The 17,413-nt window shown below is 46.1% G+C and overlaps 1 protein-coding gene across 3 annotated transcripts in view; it reads left to right on the top strand.

Moving 5' to 3' along the window:
• gabbr1b (gamma-aminobutyric acid (GABA) B receptor, 1b) overlaps nt 1-17,413 on the top strand; it is a 91,736-nt gene that overhangs the window by 49,311 nt on the left and 25,012 nt on the right. For all 3 annotated transcript variants that reach the window (XM_063009839.1, XM_063009855.1, XM_063009847.1), the window contains 7 exons: nt 3,935-4,069; nt 6,723-6,893; nt 7,075-7,176; nt 11,015-11,080; nt 11,183-11,374; nt 14,244-14,489; nt 15,697-15,760. In XM_063009839.1, the coding sequence (XP_062865909.1) occupies nt 3,935-4,069; nt 6,723-6,893; nt 7,075-7,176; nt 11,015-11,080; nt 11,183-11,374; nt 14,244-14,489; nt 15,697-15,760 (976 nt within the window). The remainder of the gene's footprint in view (nt 1-3,934; nt 4,070-6,722; nt 6,894-7,074; nt 7,177-11,014; nt 11,081-11,182; nt 11,375-14,243; nt 14,490-15,696; nt 15,761-17,413) is intronic.

Here is a 17,413-nt window from a genome sequence, read left to right as displayed (position 1 = left end):
TGAGAAGGGTTCCAGCACTTCACTGGTCTGCAAAATCTGATTTCCTCCAAATTTAGTGCCAGATCAGCGAGTCGCCCAGACTGCAAATGGTGCCAAGCCATTAGTGGCTTTATTACCCCTGTTTACTGACCCGCCTGGCCTGCCAAAGAAAGCAAGGCAGATAAAGGGAGCCCGAAAGGCCATGCATTAGCCGCATTACCATAACCATAAATATACGGACACTCGGAGGAAAGCCGCACAGACTACTAAATGTTTAACCACTTTAAGGCCATTTATGATCATCTAATTTATTTGATGACTAGAAGGGTTTAATGATGGTGTTGTGCGGTGAGTAGTGCTGTCGCCTCGTAGCACAAAGGGCATGGGATTGATTCCCCTGGGTCCTTTCTGTGTGGAGTTTGCATGTTCTCCCTGTGTCTGTATGGGTTTTCTCTGGAGCTCCAGTTTCCTCCCGCAGAATACATACTTGCTTGCACACAATCACATATTTAAGCAAGAGTATTCACATCTATACCAAATACATATATCTGGGCAAAAGTATTTACCCCCCCCCCCCACCCCCAAAGAATACATATTTGTTTACAATCACTTTTCTGAATACAAATCATTCGTACAGAGCCATACAAATGCTGTCATCTTTTGACTGAAGGGCCACAAATTCCCACAGGCAAACTATAAAGCCTTTAAAGTTAGAAGCCTTCTTAAAAAAGCGGATGTTGTTCTAGCTGGAAAGATCACTATATATTAATAGCATTAGTTCTTAAAATGGGACGTCCAGCAAGCTCAAGATCAAGGATCAGGTGTCCTAATACTTTTGACCATGTAGTGTATATGGAGAGATAAAGATTTTCCTGCATGTTTATATTAAAAGGAGAATTTATATCTCAAGCTTTTACGCATTGTGTTTTTACGTAATATCTGGATTTTAGTTCTCCAGTCGTTCATTCAGCAGTTAAGTGAACTGAACCAACACACTGTAAAAATATTAGATATCATTTTTTAATCTCAACCTCCTCATCCAGCGTGGGGCTCAAAAGCACTGAAACATCCAATCCCTTACTTAAACCTGCTGAAAAATTACCCAGGGTGCCATGCAGGAATATTTTTTTTTTAGCTCTCTCAGTTGATTTGGCACAACGGGACCCAGCTGCAGCGAGGAGCATCTGAGCCTGAAGCTCGACTTCCCTCAGGACGAGAGAACGAGAGAGACGCGATGAGAGATTCAGAGAGAAAAGAGGCCAAAATTCTGCTGACGGTCCTGATCCAGTACAGCAAACACCAGAGGATGAGCAGAGATCCACGCACCGAGAGAGAGAGGACGTGCAAAAGACAGAAAGAAAGAAAGCACGAAAGACAGAAAGAAAGATAGAGAGTCGCACACCAAGAGAGAGAGGACGTGCAAAAGAAAAAAAGGAAGAAACACAGACAGACAGACAGACAGACAGACAGACAGACAGACAGACAGACAGAAAGAAAAAAGAAACAGACAGACAGAAAGAAATAAAGCAAGCAAGAAAGAATTAAACAGACAGACAGACAAACAGACAGAAAGAAAGAAAGAAAACGAAAGACGGAAAGAAAGACAGACAGACAGACGACAGAAAGAAAGAAAGAAAAAAAGAAAGAAAGAATTAAACAGACAGAAAGAAAGACAGACAGACAGAAAGACAGACAGACAGACAGACAGAAAGAAAGAAAACAAAAGATGGAAAGAAAGAAAGACAGAAAGAAAGAATTAAACACAGACAGACAGATAGAAACACAGACAGACAGACAGAAAGACAGACAGAAAGACAGACAGAAAGAAAGAAAACAAAAGATGGAAAGAAAGACAGACAAACAGACAAGACAGACAGAAAGAAAGACAGACAGAAAAAAAGAATTAAACACAGACGGAAAAAGACGGAATGAAAGACAGACAGACAGACAAGACAAAAAGAAAGAAATACAGACAGACAGACAGACAGAAAGAAAGAAAGACAAAAAGAAAGAAATACAGACAGACAGACAGAAATAAAGAAAGACAGACAGACAGAAACAAACACAGACAGACAGAAAGACAGACAGACAGACAGAAAGAAAGAAAGCAAGCAAGAAAGAATTAAAGACAGACAGACAAACAGACAGAAAGAGACAGACAGAATAGTACAGAGTGTTTAATAGTAGAACCAGTTGAAACCTTTTGTGTGGTATATAAATAATAATAAACACATGCTAATTTGCACTGCTTGTGTGTTTGTGAGTGAGATTGAGATTAAATGATGTGCTGAATATTAAATCTTAGTGACAATAGTGACGGTTGTGTACTAATATGTCGTTATTGGATTGGTACACAGCCGTAAATGCTTAAAAACTACCAGCTCACGGCTCTGGAATGGGACAAGCTCGCGGTCACTTGTGTGTATCCTCACCTAGCATGATCTGTGCCAGCGTGCCAGCAGGAATGTTGGTTTAATTTGGCGTACAGGAGACGGACGTCCGTGGCTAATCCTGCTCAGCGAGCCGCGGTGTCGCGTCGTTTCTGCGTCTTTTACAGCGAACGCTTTTCATTCTCGCCGAGCGAGCGCTCAGTCTTTGTTTTAAATGCAGCGATTTGCTGATGTATCCATGCGTTTAGTTCAAATTAAAAGCATCGGGGTGGTGTGTGTGTGTGTGTGGGGGGGGGGATCAGACATGGTTAAGTGAAGAGGAGTGTGTTGCTACAGGGCATGTGGGTGATTCGATTTGCATGATTGCACCAATCAAACAAAATCAGCCTTTAAGCTTCTGTAATCAGGCTGCATTCACGGTTGTGATTGTTTTCCGGCGGTCGCGCTCGGCTCGGCGCGTTATAAAAGTCGCCGTCGTCCCTGGAATTGTTGGGAATAAAGGAGAGTCCGCCCCCCTCTCCGTGGCGGGCTCAAGGCCGCCGAGCGCCGCCCGTGTCTCTCTGAAAGCTGTGATCAATGCTGGCGTAAGCCACTGTATATGAGATATTGATTTCTCCTCAACACCGCGCTTTAGATGAATTTAGCAGCGGCCGCTGTTAGCATGATAATAGTGCCAATGTACTAATTGAAAAACACTTTCTGCACCTCTGAGACTCGGAGACGTTCTGTTCTAATTTTAGAGATCAGTGCAGTACTAAAGTATACGGTCAGATCCAGAATTAGTGCCGGGTCAAAACACTGTGTGCACCTTCCAGTAGCTAGACATCGGACATTTGCCAATCATGTCCATACACACGCCCGACCGGTCGATGGCACCATAGGGGTTCAAACCCTGGATCCTAGATCTCATGTTCAGCTCATTGTGTAAGTCGCTTTGGATAAAAGCGTCTACTAAATGCTGAAAATGTAAATGTAAATGTGCCAGATACCACAGCACACCTTCAGGGGTCTAGTGGAGTCCATGCCTCGACAGGTCAGGGCTGTTTTGGCAGCAAAAGATGGACCAACACGATATTAGGAAGGTGGTCATAATGTTATGTCTGATCGGTGTATATATAACATCCAGGGGCAATTTGGAGACAATTTACCTTTACATTGTTTCTGAAAGATGTAAGGAAATGGGAGTACCTGGTGGAAAACCATGTCGATGAAGAAAACATGAAAACCGTGTTCCTGTGTGGTACCAGCTCTACCACCCGCACCTCTGTTTTCTTTCCCACTGTTTTTACGAGTAATTGACTTCAGGTCTTTCTGTTTTGCTCTCACTTGTCTGTGACCTGTATGTGTTCGTTCTCAGTGTGAGACTGTATTAAATAAAAGTGCTGAATAGATCTCGCAGCGCGACTCTTCCGACAAGGTTCCAGTACCGCCGCCGCCGCTGAGAAACGCTTTATTTGCGCGTGGTTCATTTACGCACGGCCTCATGCCTTGCGCCGAATAGACTCACGCCGAGTCCTGAAATACGCACCTCCTGTCCTATCCAAATATCTCTCTGTGTGTTACAGTGTGACCCCGGGGAGGCGACCAAACTGCTGTATGACCTGCTCTACACGGAGCCCATCAAAATAGTCCTGATGCCCGGCTGCAGCTCCGTCTCCACGCTGGTGGCCGAGGCGGCGCGCATGTGGAACCTCATCGTAGTGAGTATCACGGAGCATACACGTATTCCCTGGATATATTTAGATATAGGATTATAACATATATAAAATACCCATAATTAAAAGTGTGTATGTACATATACAACATATCTACAGGATTACTTTTATATGGTATAAAAAACCTTCGCCTTGTTTCTACACTCACTGTCCATTTTATCAGCTCCACTTATTATATAGAAGCACTTTGTAGTTCTACAATTACTGACTGTAGTCCATCTGTTTCTCTGCATGCTTTCTTAGCCCCCTTTCACCCTGTTCTTCAATGATCAGGACCACCACAGAGCAGGTATTATTTAGGTGGTGGATCATTCTCAGCACTGCAGTGACACTGACATGGTGGTGGTGTGTTAGTGTGTGTCGTGCTGGTATGAGTGGATCAGACACAGCAGCGCTGCTGGAGTTTTTAAACACCTCACTGTCACTGCTGGACTGAGAATAGTCCACCAACCAAAAATATATCCAGCCAACAGCGCCCCGTGGGCAGCGTCCTGTGAACACTGATGAAGGTCTAGAAGATGACCGACTCAATCAGCAGCAATAGATGAGCGATCGTCTCTGACTTTACATCTACAAGGTGGACAAACTAGGTAGGAGTGTCTTATAGAGTGGACAGTGAGTGGACAAGGTATTTAAAAACTCCAGCAGCACTGCTGTGTCTGATCCACTCATATCAGCACAACACACACTAACACACCACCACCATGTCAGTGTCACTGCAGTGCTGAGAATCATCCACCACCTAAATAATACCTGCTCTGTTGTGGTCCTGTGAGGGTCCTGACCATTGAAGAACAGCATAAAAAGGGGCTAACAAAGCATGTAGAGAAACAGATGGACTACAGTCAGTAATTGTAGAACTACAAAGTGCTTCTATATGGTAAGTGGAGCTGATAAAATGGACAGTGAGTGTAGAAACAAGGAGGTGGTTTTAATGTTATGGCTGATCGGTGTAGATTCCCAGTGGATTTGATGATGATGATGAGATATTAAGCACGCTTGTGATCAGATCACGTCCCTGTCGGCTACTAAATGCATCCTGACCTCAAACGTCCTGAGTTCTGATTAAAAATCTGCTGCTTGTAGGTTTTTGCTCTGTGGTGTAAATATAGGGCTTATCTGTGTCATTTCCCGTCCTTTTTATATTCCGCTGAAAGTGCATACCCATGCTTTTCTCTTTGTCGGAAATTGGCCTCTTCATTTTTCATGCTGGCTGCTATTTTTAAACCCCAGTGCCCCCCCCGCCAGCATGACCATGATCTCGGTGTGTGACCCACATTACCCTGCGCCGGTCCTGAGCTGTTTGCTGCAGAGTTTCCCACGTTTAACCAGCCGTATCGGTGAAGTAAAACTGGATGAAATGAGAATGAGGAGCACTGAGCATGGAGCCTCCATACCGGAGTGTAATCACAAAGCCGTTATCTCACGCTTTACTCCTCTGCTGTTTACATTTCCTCCTTCAGCTCCTGCTATCAATAATTCTTCTGATTTTCTACCTCGTCTCTGGATTTACCTTAATCATTAAAGCACAGAGACCGTATTCACCTGACCAAATCCCCCCACCTTAAATCCTCCGCTCCCAGACTATTACGAGGCTTTATTTGTATTCATATTGTTCAATGTTCAGTATTTAATAAAGCTTTGTTTTCATTGCAAAACAAAAATGTGCAGTAAATCGCGGCCTCGAAACACAAGAACAGAACCACAAAAGCTTATTTTAGCTTGTGTTGATGTGGGGTTCCATTAGGAATATACAGAAATGCCTGTCAGAGATCCTAGAGGAGAAGTTTTGAGGAAGATCAGATCTTGAGTCAAGAACGTCATCCTCTTATAGGTGGAAATTAATTCTATCAGTTATTTAATAATAGTAACACAGAATTAAATCAGATAGTTAAAAGCTTAACATCGTCATGGACTACTTTATACACAGATCAGGCATAACATTATGACCACGTTCCAAATATTGTGTTGGTCCTCCTTTTGCTGCCCCATACCCAACAAACTGTGATGCGCTGTGTATTCTGACACCTTTGTATCAGAACCAGCATTAGATTCTTCAGCAGTTTGAGCTACAGTAGCTCGTCTGTTGGATCGGACCACACGTGCATCAATGAGCCTTGGCCGCCCATGACCCTGTCCCCGGTTTACCACTGTACCTTCCTTGGACCACTTTTGATAGATACTGACCACTGCAGACCGGGACACACCCCACAAGAGCTTCAATTTTGGAGATGCTCTGACCCAGTCGTCTAGCCATCACAATTTGGCCCTCGTCAAACTCGCTCAAATCCTCACGTTCGCCGATTTTTCTGGCTTCTAATGTCAACTTTGAGGATCAAATTTTCACTCCCTCCCCACACACACACACACACTAACAGGTGCCGTGATGAAGAGATAATCAGTGTTATTCACTTCACCTCTCAGTGCTCATAATGTTATGCCTGGTTGGTGTATATTTGTCGGTTAAGCAGAGGTTTAAGAGGTTTAAGAGAATTAAAATAAAATCACCACCCGCTGTTATGATTTACATTATTTCAGTCTTACTCCCAAACATCACACGGCTTGATATTTTTGGATATCAGAGTGACGTTTTGCGTCGGTACATCTGTACCCCTGTGTTTTCTCCTCGTCTCTGTAGCTCTCGTACGGTTCCAGCTCACCGGCCCTGTCCAACCGTCAGCGCTTCCCCACGTTCTTCCGCACCCACCCGTCCGCCACGCTGCACAACCCCACCCGCGTCCAGCTCTTCCAGAAGTGGAAGTGGACCAAGATCGCTACCATCCAGCAGACCACCGAGGTCTTCACTTCAGTGAGTAGCACGAGTGTCTACGTTACTAGACACTGTGATGTTAAACTGTTGCCTAAATGTTGGAAGCATGTGATTAATTTTATACAATGCTTTAATGCAAATGCTTAAGGTGGTGTCCACATATAAAATATCTCCTTTCGTTCCTTCATTTTCTGTCATCTTTTTTTCCCCAATCTTTCAGACTCTGGATGATCTGGAGCAGAGGGTGAAGGAGGCAGGAATAGAGATCAGTGTGAGGCAGAGCTTCCTCACCGACCCTGCTGTCGCCGTTAAAAACCTCAAGGTACCTTCACTGTTCCTCTTTTTTACTCTTTTACTGTTGTGTTTTAATAATTCACTTCTTCTCTTGTCCTTTTCTCTTTAACATCTCTATTATTTTTTATCTATTATTATCCTGCATTTTGTTCCCCGATACTTGTTTGCTTTGCTTGGTGGGGTGTTTTAAATATATTAAATATTTAACAGTATCACTGGACGCCTGCTCGAACAATTATTAGACAATTACAGCTATAGTGATTCATCATAACTGCTGCAGTTAAGACCTCTGCTGGCTGGTCGATGGTGCTGCACAGAGACGGGGAATAATGGAGATCAGTGCGTGACTCTCTGTGTACGATACATATCTCCATATGTATCCAGCTGGTGCAGGTGAAAAACGGAGGAGGAGTGCGTTGGTTATGGCGCTCCTTGGTCAGTAGGGGTCATCAGCAGTACAAGTGGAACAGGATCGGGTAGTTGGATATGACTAGATATACACATGCAAAATCTGATGAGCCAGAGACTAGCATGCGTAAAGCCGTGAAGTTCTTCTTTTTACCAGCCAGCAGCGGATTCCTTCACACAGCTGTAACACGTTATAATAGAGGAACACGCTATAATGCAGTAATCTTCCACCACTTGTGCAGGCACCTTGACCAGACACTGGGTGTCGCTCTTGCAGCGCCAAATAAGCGAAACCTCATCCGACCTATTAAATGCAGTGCGCACTACTAGGTTGTGTTTTTTATATATACAGTATTAATATACACCACCTTCTTGTTTCTACACTCACTGTCCATTTTATCAGCTCCACTTACCATATAGAAGCACTTTGTAGTTCTACAATTACTGACTGTAGTCTATCTGTTTCTCTGCATGCTTTGTTAGCCCCCTTTCACCCTGTTCTTCAATGGTCAGGACCCCCACAGGACCCCCACAGAGCAGGTAATAAAATGGACAGTGAGTGTAGAAACAAGGAGGTGGTTATGGCTGATCGGTGTATATACAGTATATATAGGGGAGTGGAGAGATTGTAAAAAATTATAAATAAATAAATGAATAAAATGGTTGTAAGAGAGCACATCTGTAGCACCTCTAGCCTCCAGCGTTTTTCTGTTCAGTCACACATAAGTTCCTCCACTCAGCCCGAGACCCACAGACCCACAGATCAATACACAACCACTGCAAACCCACAGAGCGAACAGCACCCTCAGACTACCTTGTCATGACCACTGATCCCCGGCTCTCTGACAGATACCACCGGCTTTCCTTTCAGACGTGTGTGGTTTTTATTTTTGAAGGAAATTGTCCTAATTGGATCATGTATCCGATCCCGATCTAGCCTCCGGCCTCTTCGGGGAGTCTCATCCCTCGCCGTTCCCGCTCGCTGGCAGCTACACTCTGCTGCGCCAGCCGGCCCACTTCTGGCACGCCGGATTAATTGGCTATCGCAGGAGGTACCATGGTAACCTGGAATAAAGCGGGACCGTGAGAACATCGATACGTGGCCCACGGGTTCACAGAGACGACTGGCATCGACGCTGTAACATGCAGAATTGTTCATTATAGTTGGGCTGTTGTGCACCCACTAGGGGCAAATTTATTTTGTGTTTTCAGCAGAAAATCCATTGTGGTGGAAAAACCTTTAATGAAAAACCTCAGAGACGGATTACGAGTAGAAAAAAGTTTTATTCTTGTCTGTAGAGAGGAATCGTACTGACAGAGTCTCACATAGAAACTCGGAGAGTGTGATAAGAAGGAAAGAAAATAATCATCCTTTATACTCCCATCAGTGAGCTTGTAGGACAGCGGAACATAGAAACTGGTCTAAACCAGCTAGAACTGGGTTTTGGACGTCATAAAATGTACTGGACGCACTTCTTGTCACGTACACGACTCTCCAGTAACATTCCATTGTAGCAGCATTCTTGGAATATTGGAATATGACTAAGTAGTAATTAATGATATATTAATACTTCTAGTGGGCGGCATGGTGGCTTAGTGGGTAGCACTGTCGCCTCACAGCAAGAAGGTCCTGGGTTCGATCCCCAGGCGGGGCGGTCCGGGTCCTTTCTGTGCAGAGTTCGCATGTTCTCCCCGTGTGGGTTTCCTCCGGGAGCTCCGGTTTCCTCCCACAATTGGAGACACTGAATTGCCCTATAGGTGAATGGGTGCATAGGTGTGTCTGCCCTGCAGTGGACTGGCGCCCCGTCCAGGGTGTTACTGTGTGCCTTGCGCCCATTGAAAAGCTTGGATAGGCTCCAGCACCCCCCTGCGACCCTGATTGGATAAGCGGTTAAGAAAGTGAGTGAGAAATACTTCTAGTGTAAATGAGGGAAGAACAAACCACCCATGAGTGGATCAGTGTTATTCACCCCATGTGGGTGGGGAAACCCACACAGACACGGGGAGAACATGCGAACTCTGCACAGAAAGGACCCGGACCGCCCCGCCTGGGGATCGAACCCAGGACCTTCTTGCTGTGAGGCGACAGTGCTACCCACTAAGCCACCATGCCGCCCACTAGAAGTATTAATATATCATTAATTACTACTTAGTCATATTCCAATATAATTGGACAAAAAAAACATCTGAAAATGAGCTAATCATTCATTCTGTCTGTTTTACTACTGCTTTGTTCAATTCACTGGGCGAAAGGTTGGAAACACTTCAGACAGGTCACCAGTCCATCACAGGACACACACACCTAGTCTCCAAGTCTCCAGTTAACCTGACTGCATGTCTTTGGACTGTGGGAGGAGACCGGAGCACCCGGAGGAAACCCAATAACATGCAAACTCCACACAGAAAGGACCTGGATCGCTTCACCTGGGAATCAAACCCAGGACCTTCTTCTTCTCGCTACCCACCATGTGCTGATCAGAGACTGTATAAATCTGACATTTTAACGGCTTTATTTTGTCTCTCAGTTTTCCTCTGCTGAAGGTCAGAGCACTTCCTTCTGATCTGCAGGTCAATTTTCTATCTGGATTTAGCTTTTAATTTGAGACTACAGCCGAGCTTTTAAAAATGTCCGTTTACGTGCCCACATAATGCCGGTAAAGTAATTACAGCCATTTTTGACGACTGACATTTAAAATCCCGTGTATTTCAGTCTCCAGCTCTGAGGTGCATCTGAATGATCGTTTACAGATGAGTGAGAAACGGAGGAAAAGCGCCGATCAATAAATGAGAATGTAACGAGTGCAGCGGGGCGCTCGGATGCCCCGGCGATCTGTTACGCTAACCCACCGGCGCTCGAGGAGATTGGGGTTCAGATATAAGTGGTGCTATAACAGCTCGGACAGACACGATCGGTTATTCTTTAATGAGACGCCCAGGTGGCACAGCTGGATATTCCACTGGCACACCAGCGCTGAGATTCGAAACTTGGCATTGCCACCGGTCGGGTGGGCGCCTTCTAGTGGGCATAATTGGCAGTGCCTGCAGCAGATTCTAATTGGCTACTGTGTCTGATAGGACTGGATGACCAGACTATGTGGGTGGGGTCTTTAAAGGACCCTGATTGGCAGATAAAGGTTCCTGGGCAGCTCGGACAGACATGATTGGTTATGTCTGGATTGGTGGCCGAAGCCTTGCGATGTCCAGGCTGTTCCTGTGTTCCACCTAGGACCCGGACCCATCGCAGCCCTGACCATAATTCTCAGAAAATTTGTCTGTGTTTTCATACTAAAAACCTATAAGAAGCTACACGGACTGCGCATGTGACGGAGGGGGCGTGTTAGGGACGGCACTCCTCGGTCAGGAGTAGAGAGGAAATTAGATCAGGGAAGTGGATACATCTGTATATCAGTGGAATTGATTTTTAATGGTGTGTATTATTTCTCCGGCTCTTCCCACAGCGGCAGGACGCTCGGATCATCGTGGGTTTGTTCTACGAGACGGAGGCGCGTAAAGTCTTCTGTGAGGTCGGTCTCTCACCCTTTTGGAATGAATCGGAACATCAACCGACCCTTTCTTGACCAATATACGTAAGTGCCAAACCATATTCTGTCTGATTCTCTCTGTAGGTCTATAAGGAGAAGCTGTACGGAAAGAAGCACGTCTGGTTCCTGATTGGCTGGTACGCCGACAACTGGTTCAAGATCAAAGACCCGTCGATTAACTGTACGGTGGAGCAGATGACGGAGACGGTGGAGGGTCACGTGACCACCGAGATCGTCATGCTCAACCCGGAGACGGTCCGAGGAGCCTCCAATCTGGTAAGATTTACCGTAATTACTGGCTCGTAGGATCAGAGTGCTGCAGTACCTCGGTGATCAGGGTTCTGGGGGATTCATACGAAGCTTGATGGTTCAAGTCCGAAAAAAGAACCATCATAATGACTAAATGTAATAATCATGTTTAGTGCAAGGAGGAACAGTGGAACCCTGCTAAGATCCATAACATTAAAACCACCTCCTTGTTTCTACACTCACTGTCCATTTTATTAGCTCCACTTACCATATAGAAGCACTTTGTAGTTCTACAATTACTGACTGTGGTCCATATGTTTCTCTGCATGCTTTGTTACCCCCTTTCATGCTGTTCTTCAATGGTCAGGACCCCCACAGGACCACCACAGAGCAGGTATTATTTAGGTGGTGGATCATTCTCAGCACTGCCGTGGCACTGACATGGTGGTGGTGTGTTAGTGTGTGTTGTGCTGGTATGAGTGGATCAGACACAGCAGCGCTGCTGGAGTTTTTAAACACCGTGTCCACTCACTGTCCACTCTATTAGACACTCCTACCTAGTTGGTCCACCTTGTAGATGTAAAGTCAGAGACGATCGCTCATCTATTGCTGCTGTTTGAGTCGGTCATCTTCTAGACCTTCATCAGTGGGCACAGGACGCTGCCCACGGGGCGCTGTTGGCTGGATATTTTTGGTTGGTGGACGATTCTCAGTCCAGCAGTGACAGTGAGGTGTTTAAAAACTCTGATCCACTCATACCAGCACAACACACACTAACACACCACCACCATGTCAGTGTCACAGCAGTGCTGAGAATGATCCACCACCTAAATAATACCTGCTCTCGGGTGGTCCTGTTGGGGTCCTGACCATTAAAGAACAGCGTGAAAGGGGGTAACAAAGCATGCAGAGAAACAGATGGACTACAGTCAGTAATTGTAGAACTACAAAGTGCTTCTTTATGGTAAGTGGAGCTGATAAAATGGACAGTGATTGTAGAAACAAGGAGGTGGTTTTAATGTTATGGCTGATTGGTGTATATATATATATATATATATATATATATATATATATGGGCCTTTGAGCAAAGCCTTTAGCCCTAGGTGACTTTGGATTGGGAATTTGGGAAAAAGCACCTCACAATTAGCATTCTAAAAATTTGACAAAATTTTATCCCAATTTTATCCTGTTTATCCCAAATATTAACATGGGGTTGAGGTCAGGTTGGGGTCACTGGAGTTCCTCGACACTCCCCAAACTGTTGCCACAAAGTTAGTAGTGTAGGATTTATTCAATATATTTAATTTATTCACCTTTTTTCAAAAACACACAGTCACAGTTGGATCCGTCAGAGCCACTTCTGACCGCCGTCTCTGAGGCTCAGGCTGCTGATAGGGGTGCAGGTGAGATTTTTGGGGTGGAATGTGCACCCAGGGGGAAGCCTCTTGGAGCGCATCCAGCTCTGACGCCTCGTGCTGGGAGCTGTCACAGGTACAGATGCCCACGCGCTTCTCCAACATCCTGCTCGGTCTGGGCTCTCATCCAGGAGCCTGAGCTGTGCACCTGATGCCCAAAAAGAAAAAACATCCAGGCATCAGATGGGAGTGGCAGGTTCGGGATGAAATGTGCTCGCAGGATTTGCCGGATATTAAAGTCGTTTGCTGTTTTAAAAGCTTTCGTGACAGCAGGAACGTTTTCTCACACACAGATCTTACCGCTCGGCTTGCTTTGGGGCTAAGTGCGAGGGTGCGAAATGCAGAAGGTGGTTTTACTACAGAGCTGGGATAAAAGCGCTCGAGGTTCATGAAGAACTTCCGCAGAAAACAGACAAAAAACTAATTCATATATTAATATTCATATTTTTCTGCTTGTGAGTTCAAATCTCAGCTCTGCTATTGGCCAGCTGGGTGCCTACCTGGACAATGATTGGCTCATCCGAGGCAGGGAGGGAGGGCGGGCAGTTTGTTGGGATTCCTTAAAACTGCTGCAATTATGACCTCTGCTGGCTGATCGATGGTGCTGCACAGAGACAGGGGATAATGGAGATCGTTCTGTGCACAATACGGATCTCCATGTGAACCCCCCTCATGCAAGTGAAAAGAAGCGGTCGGTACTACACGGTCCGCACAAGACAGAGGGGGTGCAAAGTTAGACATGAATACAAATATTAGAAGTGGCGTCCCAATACTTTTGTTCATACAGCCGCTGTGTTATCTATGTAGGCGTCGGACCGTGAGCTTGTTGGATGTCCTGTTTACGTTTCAATGCAGGCAAATAAGAATTAAGCAGTGGAATGAATGGAGAGCAGTGTGTGACTCTCTGTGCGCGATACGGATCTCTATATGAACCTTTCTCATGCAGGTGAAAAGAAGCGGTTGGTACCGCGCACAAGACGGAGGGAGTGCAAAGTTAGACATGAATACAAATATTTCTAAGTGGCGCCCCAATTCTTTTGTCCACACGGCCACTGTATTATCTATGTAGGCATCGGACAGTAAGCTTGTCGGACGTCCTGTTTACATTTCAATGCAAGCAAATAAGAATTAAGGGTGGAATTAACAGAGAACGGTGCATGACTCTCCGTGCGCGATACGGATCTCCATATGAACCCACCTCATGCAGGTGAAAGGAAGTGTTCAATACGGCTCTCCTCAGGTCAGGAGTAGAGGGGAAATACGATCAGGGAATCGGATATGACTAGATATGGAGGGACATGAAAACAGGGGTGCATGAAAAATGATCTGCAATGACGGGCGATCAGAGGAAGCCAGAAAGTGCTAATTTTTATCACCCTTGATGTGCAAGCTTGGAAGAAAAACGTTCCCACAGGAAGGACTCGACCTCCTCCTCCGTCTCCCTCTCATTTCAAATTTTACCTCCTTTTTTCCCCTCTCAGACCTCCCAGGAGTTCCTGACTCAGCTGATGTCTAAGCTGGGTGGGAAGAATCCGGAGGAGACGGGAGGCTTCCAGGAGGCGCCGCTGGCCTACGACGCGGTCTGGGCTCTGGCTCTGGCGCTCAACAAGACGGTGGGGCCACTGAGGGCGAAGGGCCGCCGGCTGGAGGACTTCAACTACAACAACAGGGACATCACGGCCGAGATCTACCGGGCGCTCAACACCAGCTCGTTCGAGGGAGTCTCGGTGAGGAACGCTGGGTGCATCGAGCATCTGTTGAGGTCTTTACTATGAAATATGGCCAAAAGTATATAGACGCCTGACTATGAGCTTGTTGGCACAGTGACCTCTGTGTGTTCTTTTCAGCTAGAACAACAGCCGCTCCTCTGAGGAGGCTTTTCTCAACACTTTAAAGTATGTCTGTGTATGGGAATTTGTGCCCTTTCAGTCAGAATATGGCAGCATTTTTATGGCCGGGCACTAATGTTGGGTCAGAAGAGTGCACAGGGGCGCGGTCATGCTGGAACTTCCAAGGGCCTTCCCTTAACTGTTGCCGCAAAGTCAGAAGCATGTAGTTTCCTTTGTATACCTGATTTATTACCCCTGTTAGCAATCGTTGTGGCTGATACCAAGGGCAGTTGTAGCTCACTGGTTAAGGTACAAAACTAGTAACCACAATGTTGCTGGTTTAAGCTCCTCCATCACCAAGTTGCCACTGTTGGGCCCTTGAGCAAGGCCCTGGAGCCTATCCCAGCTTTTCAATGGGCGCAAGGCACACAGTAACACCCTGGCCGGGGCGCCAGTCCATCGCAGGGCAGACACACACACACACACACCCATTCACCTATAGGGCAATTCAGTGTCTCCAATTAACCTGACTGCATGTTTTTGGACTGTGGGAGGAAACCGGAGCTCCCGGAGGAAACCCACACAGACACGGGGAGAACATGCAAACTCCACACAGAAAGGACCTGGACTGCCCCGCCTGGGAATCAAACCCAGGACCTTCTTGCTGTGAGGCGACAGTGCTACCCACCGAGCCACCATTTGGGACTGTAAAGGAGTTTAATACTGAATTATGGAACCTATGTTGCATTTTAAGTCGTGATGGGATTTTAAAAAATCGGGCACCTACACGGGCAACGATTGGTTTGTTCAAGGGTGGAAAGGCTGGAGCGGATTCCTCATAACTGCTGCAGTTATGACCTCTGCTGGCTGGTCGATGGTACTGCACAGAGATGGGGGATTATGGAGATCAGTGTGTGACTCTGCGTGCGCGATACGGATCTCCAAATGAACCCACCTCATGCAGGGGAAAAGAAGCGGTCTGTACTGCACACGGCAGAGAGGGTGTGTGTTAATCCCGGCTCTCCTCGGTCAGACGGGTACTGGGTAGAAAAATATATTTGGGGGAAAACCAGTGTGTAACGATCCGTCCGCTTTTCTCTTCCAGGGTCACGTGGTGTTCGACGCTCAGGGTTCGAGGATGGCGTGGACTCTGATCGAGCAACTGCAAGGTAGCAGCACAGTACCGACAGAACTGATAATCACACGTTCATAACACGCGTCGGCGTTCCTCGCGGCACAGTCGGGTGGAATCGTGGGCGTGGCACTGCACCGCGTGAAAGCTTTTTTTTTATAGAGCTGCAGCTGCAGCAGGTAAATTGGTGGATGGGACAGACAGCAGTGATCATCACGCCCCGCTGCACTCAGACGTGGAGATGATTTATGAGTCTCGGCTGCTGACGGCCTCGTCCTGTTCCGAGAGGTGCGGGTGCCGGGCGAAGCCTCGTCCAATTTTACACACGTACCATCCAAAACCTCTCAATTAAACCCAGGCTGAAATATCGGCTTCTGTTTGAACTTGGCGTTTACCCTCCGTGTGGTGCTTTTATTAAACTTAATCACATCGTGATTGCAAAAAAATCTCATATACTTGAGAGCGTGAGGACGTTTATTGCTGGCTTAAGATTAAAAAATTTTATTGAGTTTTTGGGTTGCAGGAAGTGTTTCTTTATAACGAGCTTTTCTTCATGAGTTTATAGAGCTCGCTTTGTGCACAGGGGCATGCTGGGAGTGGAAAGGGCCTTCCCTAAACTGTGCTGCAAAGTTAGACATGAATTAAAAAATTTGAAGTGGTCTCCCTATACATTTGTCCATAGTATTACATCAATCACCCATAACATTAAAACCACCTCCTTGTTTCTACACTCACCGTCCATTTTATCAGCTCCACTTACCATATAGAAGCACATTGTAGTTCTACAATTACTGACTGTAGTCCATCTATTTCTTTACATACCTTACATACCATGGTGTGTTAGCGTGTGTTGTGCTGGTATGAGTGGATCAGACACAGCAGCGCTGCTGGAGTTTTTAAACACCTCACTGTCACTGCTGGACTGAGAATAGTCCACCAACCAAAAACATCCAGCCAACAGCGCCCCGTGGGCAGCGTCCTGTGCCCACTGATGAAGGTCTAGAAGATGATCGGCTCAAACAGCAGCAATAGATGAGCGATCGTCTCTCACTTTACTTCTACAAAGTGGACCGACTAGGTAGGAGTGTCTAATAGAGTGGACAGTGAGTGGACACGGTATTTAGAGACTCCAGCAGCGCTGCTGTGTCTGATCCACTCATACCAGCACAACACACACTAACACACCACCACCATGTCAGTGTCACTGCAGTGCTGAGAATGATCCACCACCTAAATAATACCTGCTCTGTGGTGGTCCTGTGGGGGTCCTGACCATTGAAGAACAGGGTAAAAGCAGGTTAAAAATGTATGTAGAGAAACAGATGGACTGCAGTCAGTAATTGTAGAACTACAAAGTGCTTCTATATGGTAAGTGGAGCTGATAAAATGGACAGTGAGTGTAGAAACAAGGAGGTGGTTTTAATGTTATGGCTGATCAGTGTATGTAAGCGGCATTGGTTGTACTTGAACCAGCAACCTCTTGATCAATAGTCTAGTACCTCGACAGCTGAGCTACTACTGAACCAGAACAGACCACACACAAGATTCCACAAGATTTTGGAGTGTGTCTGTGGGAATTCGTTCCCCTTTCAGTCCAAAGAGCGTTCAGTTAGAAGAAATCAGGCACTGATGTTGGGCGAGGAGGCCTGGCTCACGGTTGAGGTTCCAATTCATCTCAAAAGTGGAATAA

Source organism: Trichomycterus rosablanca, chromosome 2 (assembly GCF_030014385.1).
Source record: "Trichomycterus rosablanca isolate fTriRos1 chromosome 2, fTriRos1.hap1, whole genome shotgun sequence".
In the NCBI taxonomy this organism is placed as follows: Eukaryota; Metazoa; Chordata; class Actinopteri; order Siluriformes; family Trichomycteridae; genus Trichomycterus; species Trichomycterus rosablanca.
Note: the sequence above shows the minus strand (reverse complement) of the source record. Positions and strands in the feature narration are given on the sequence as shown.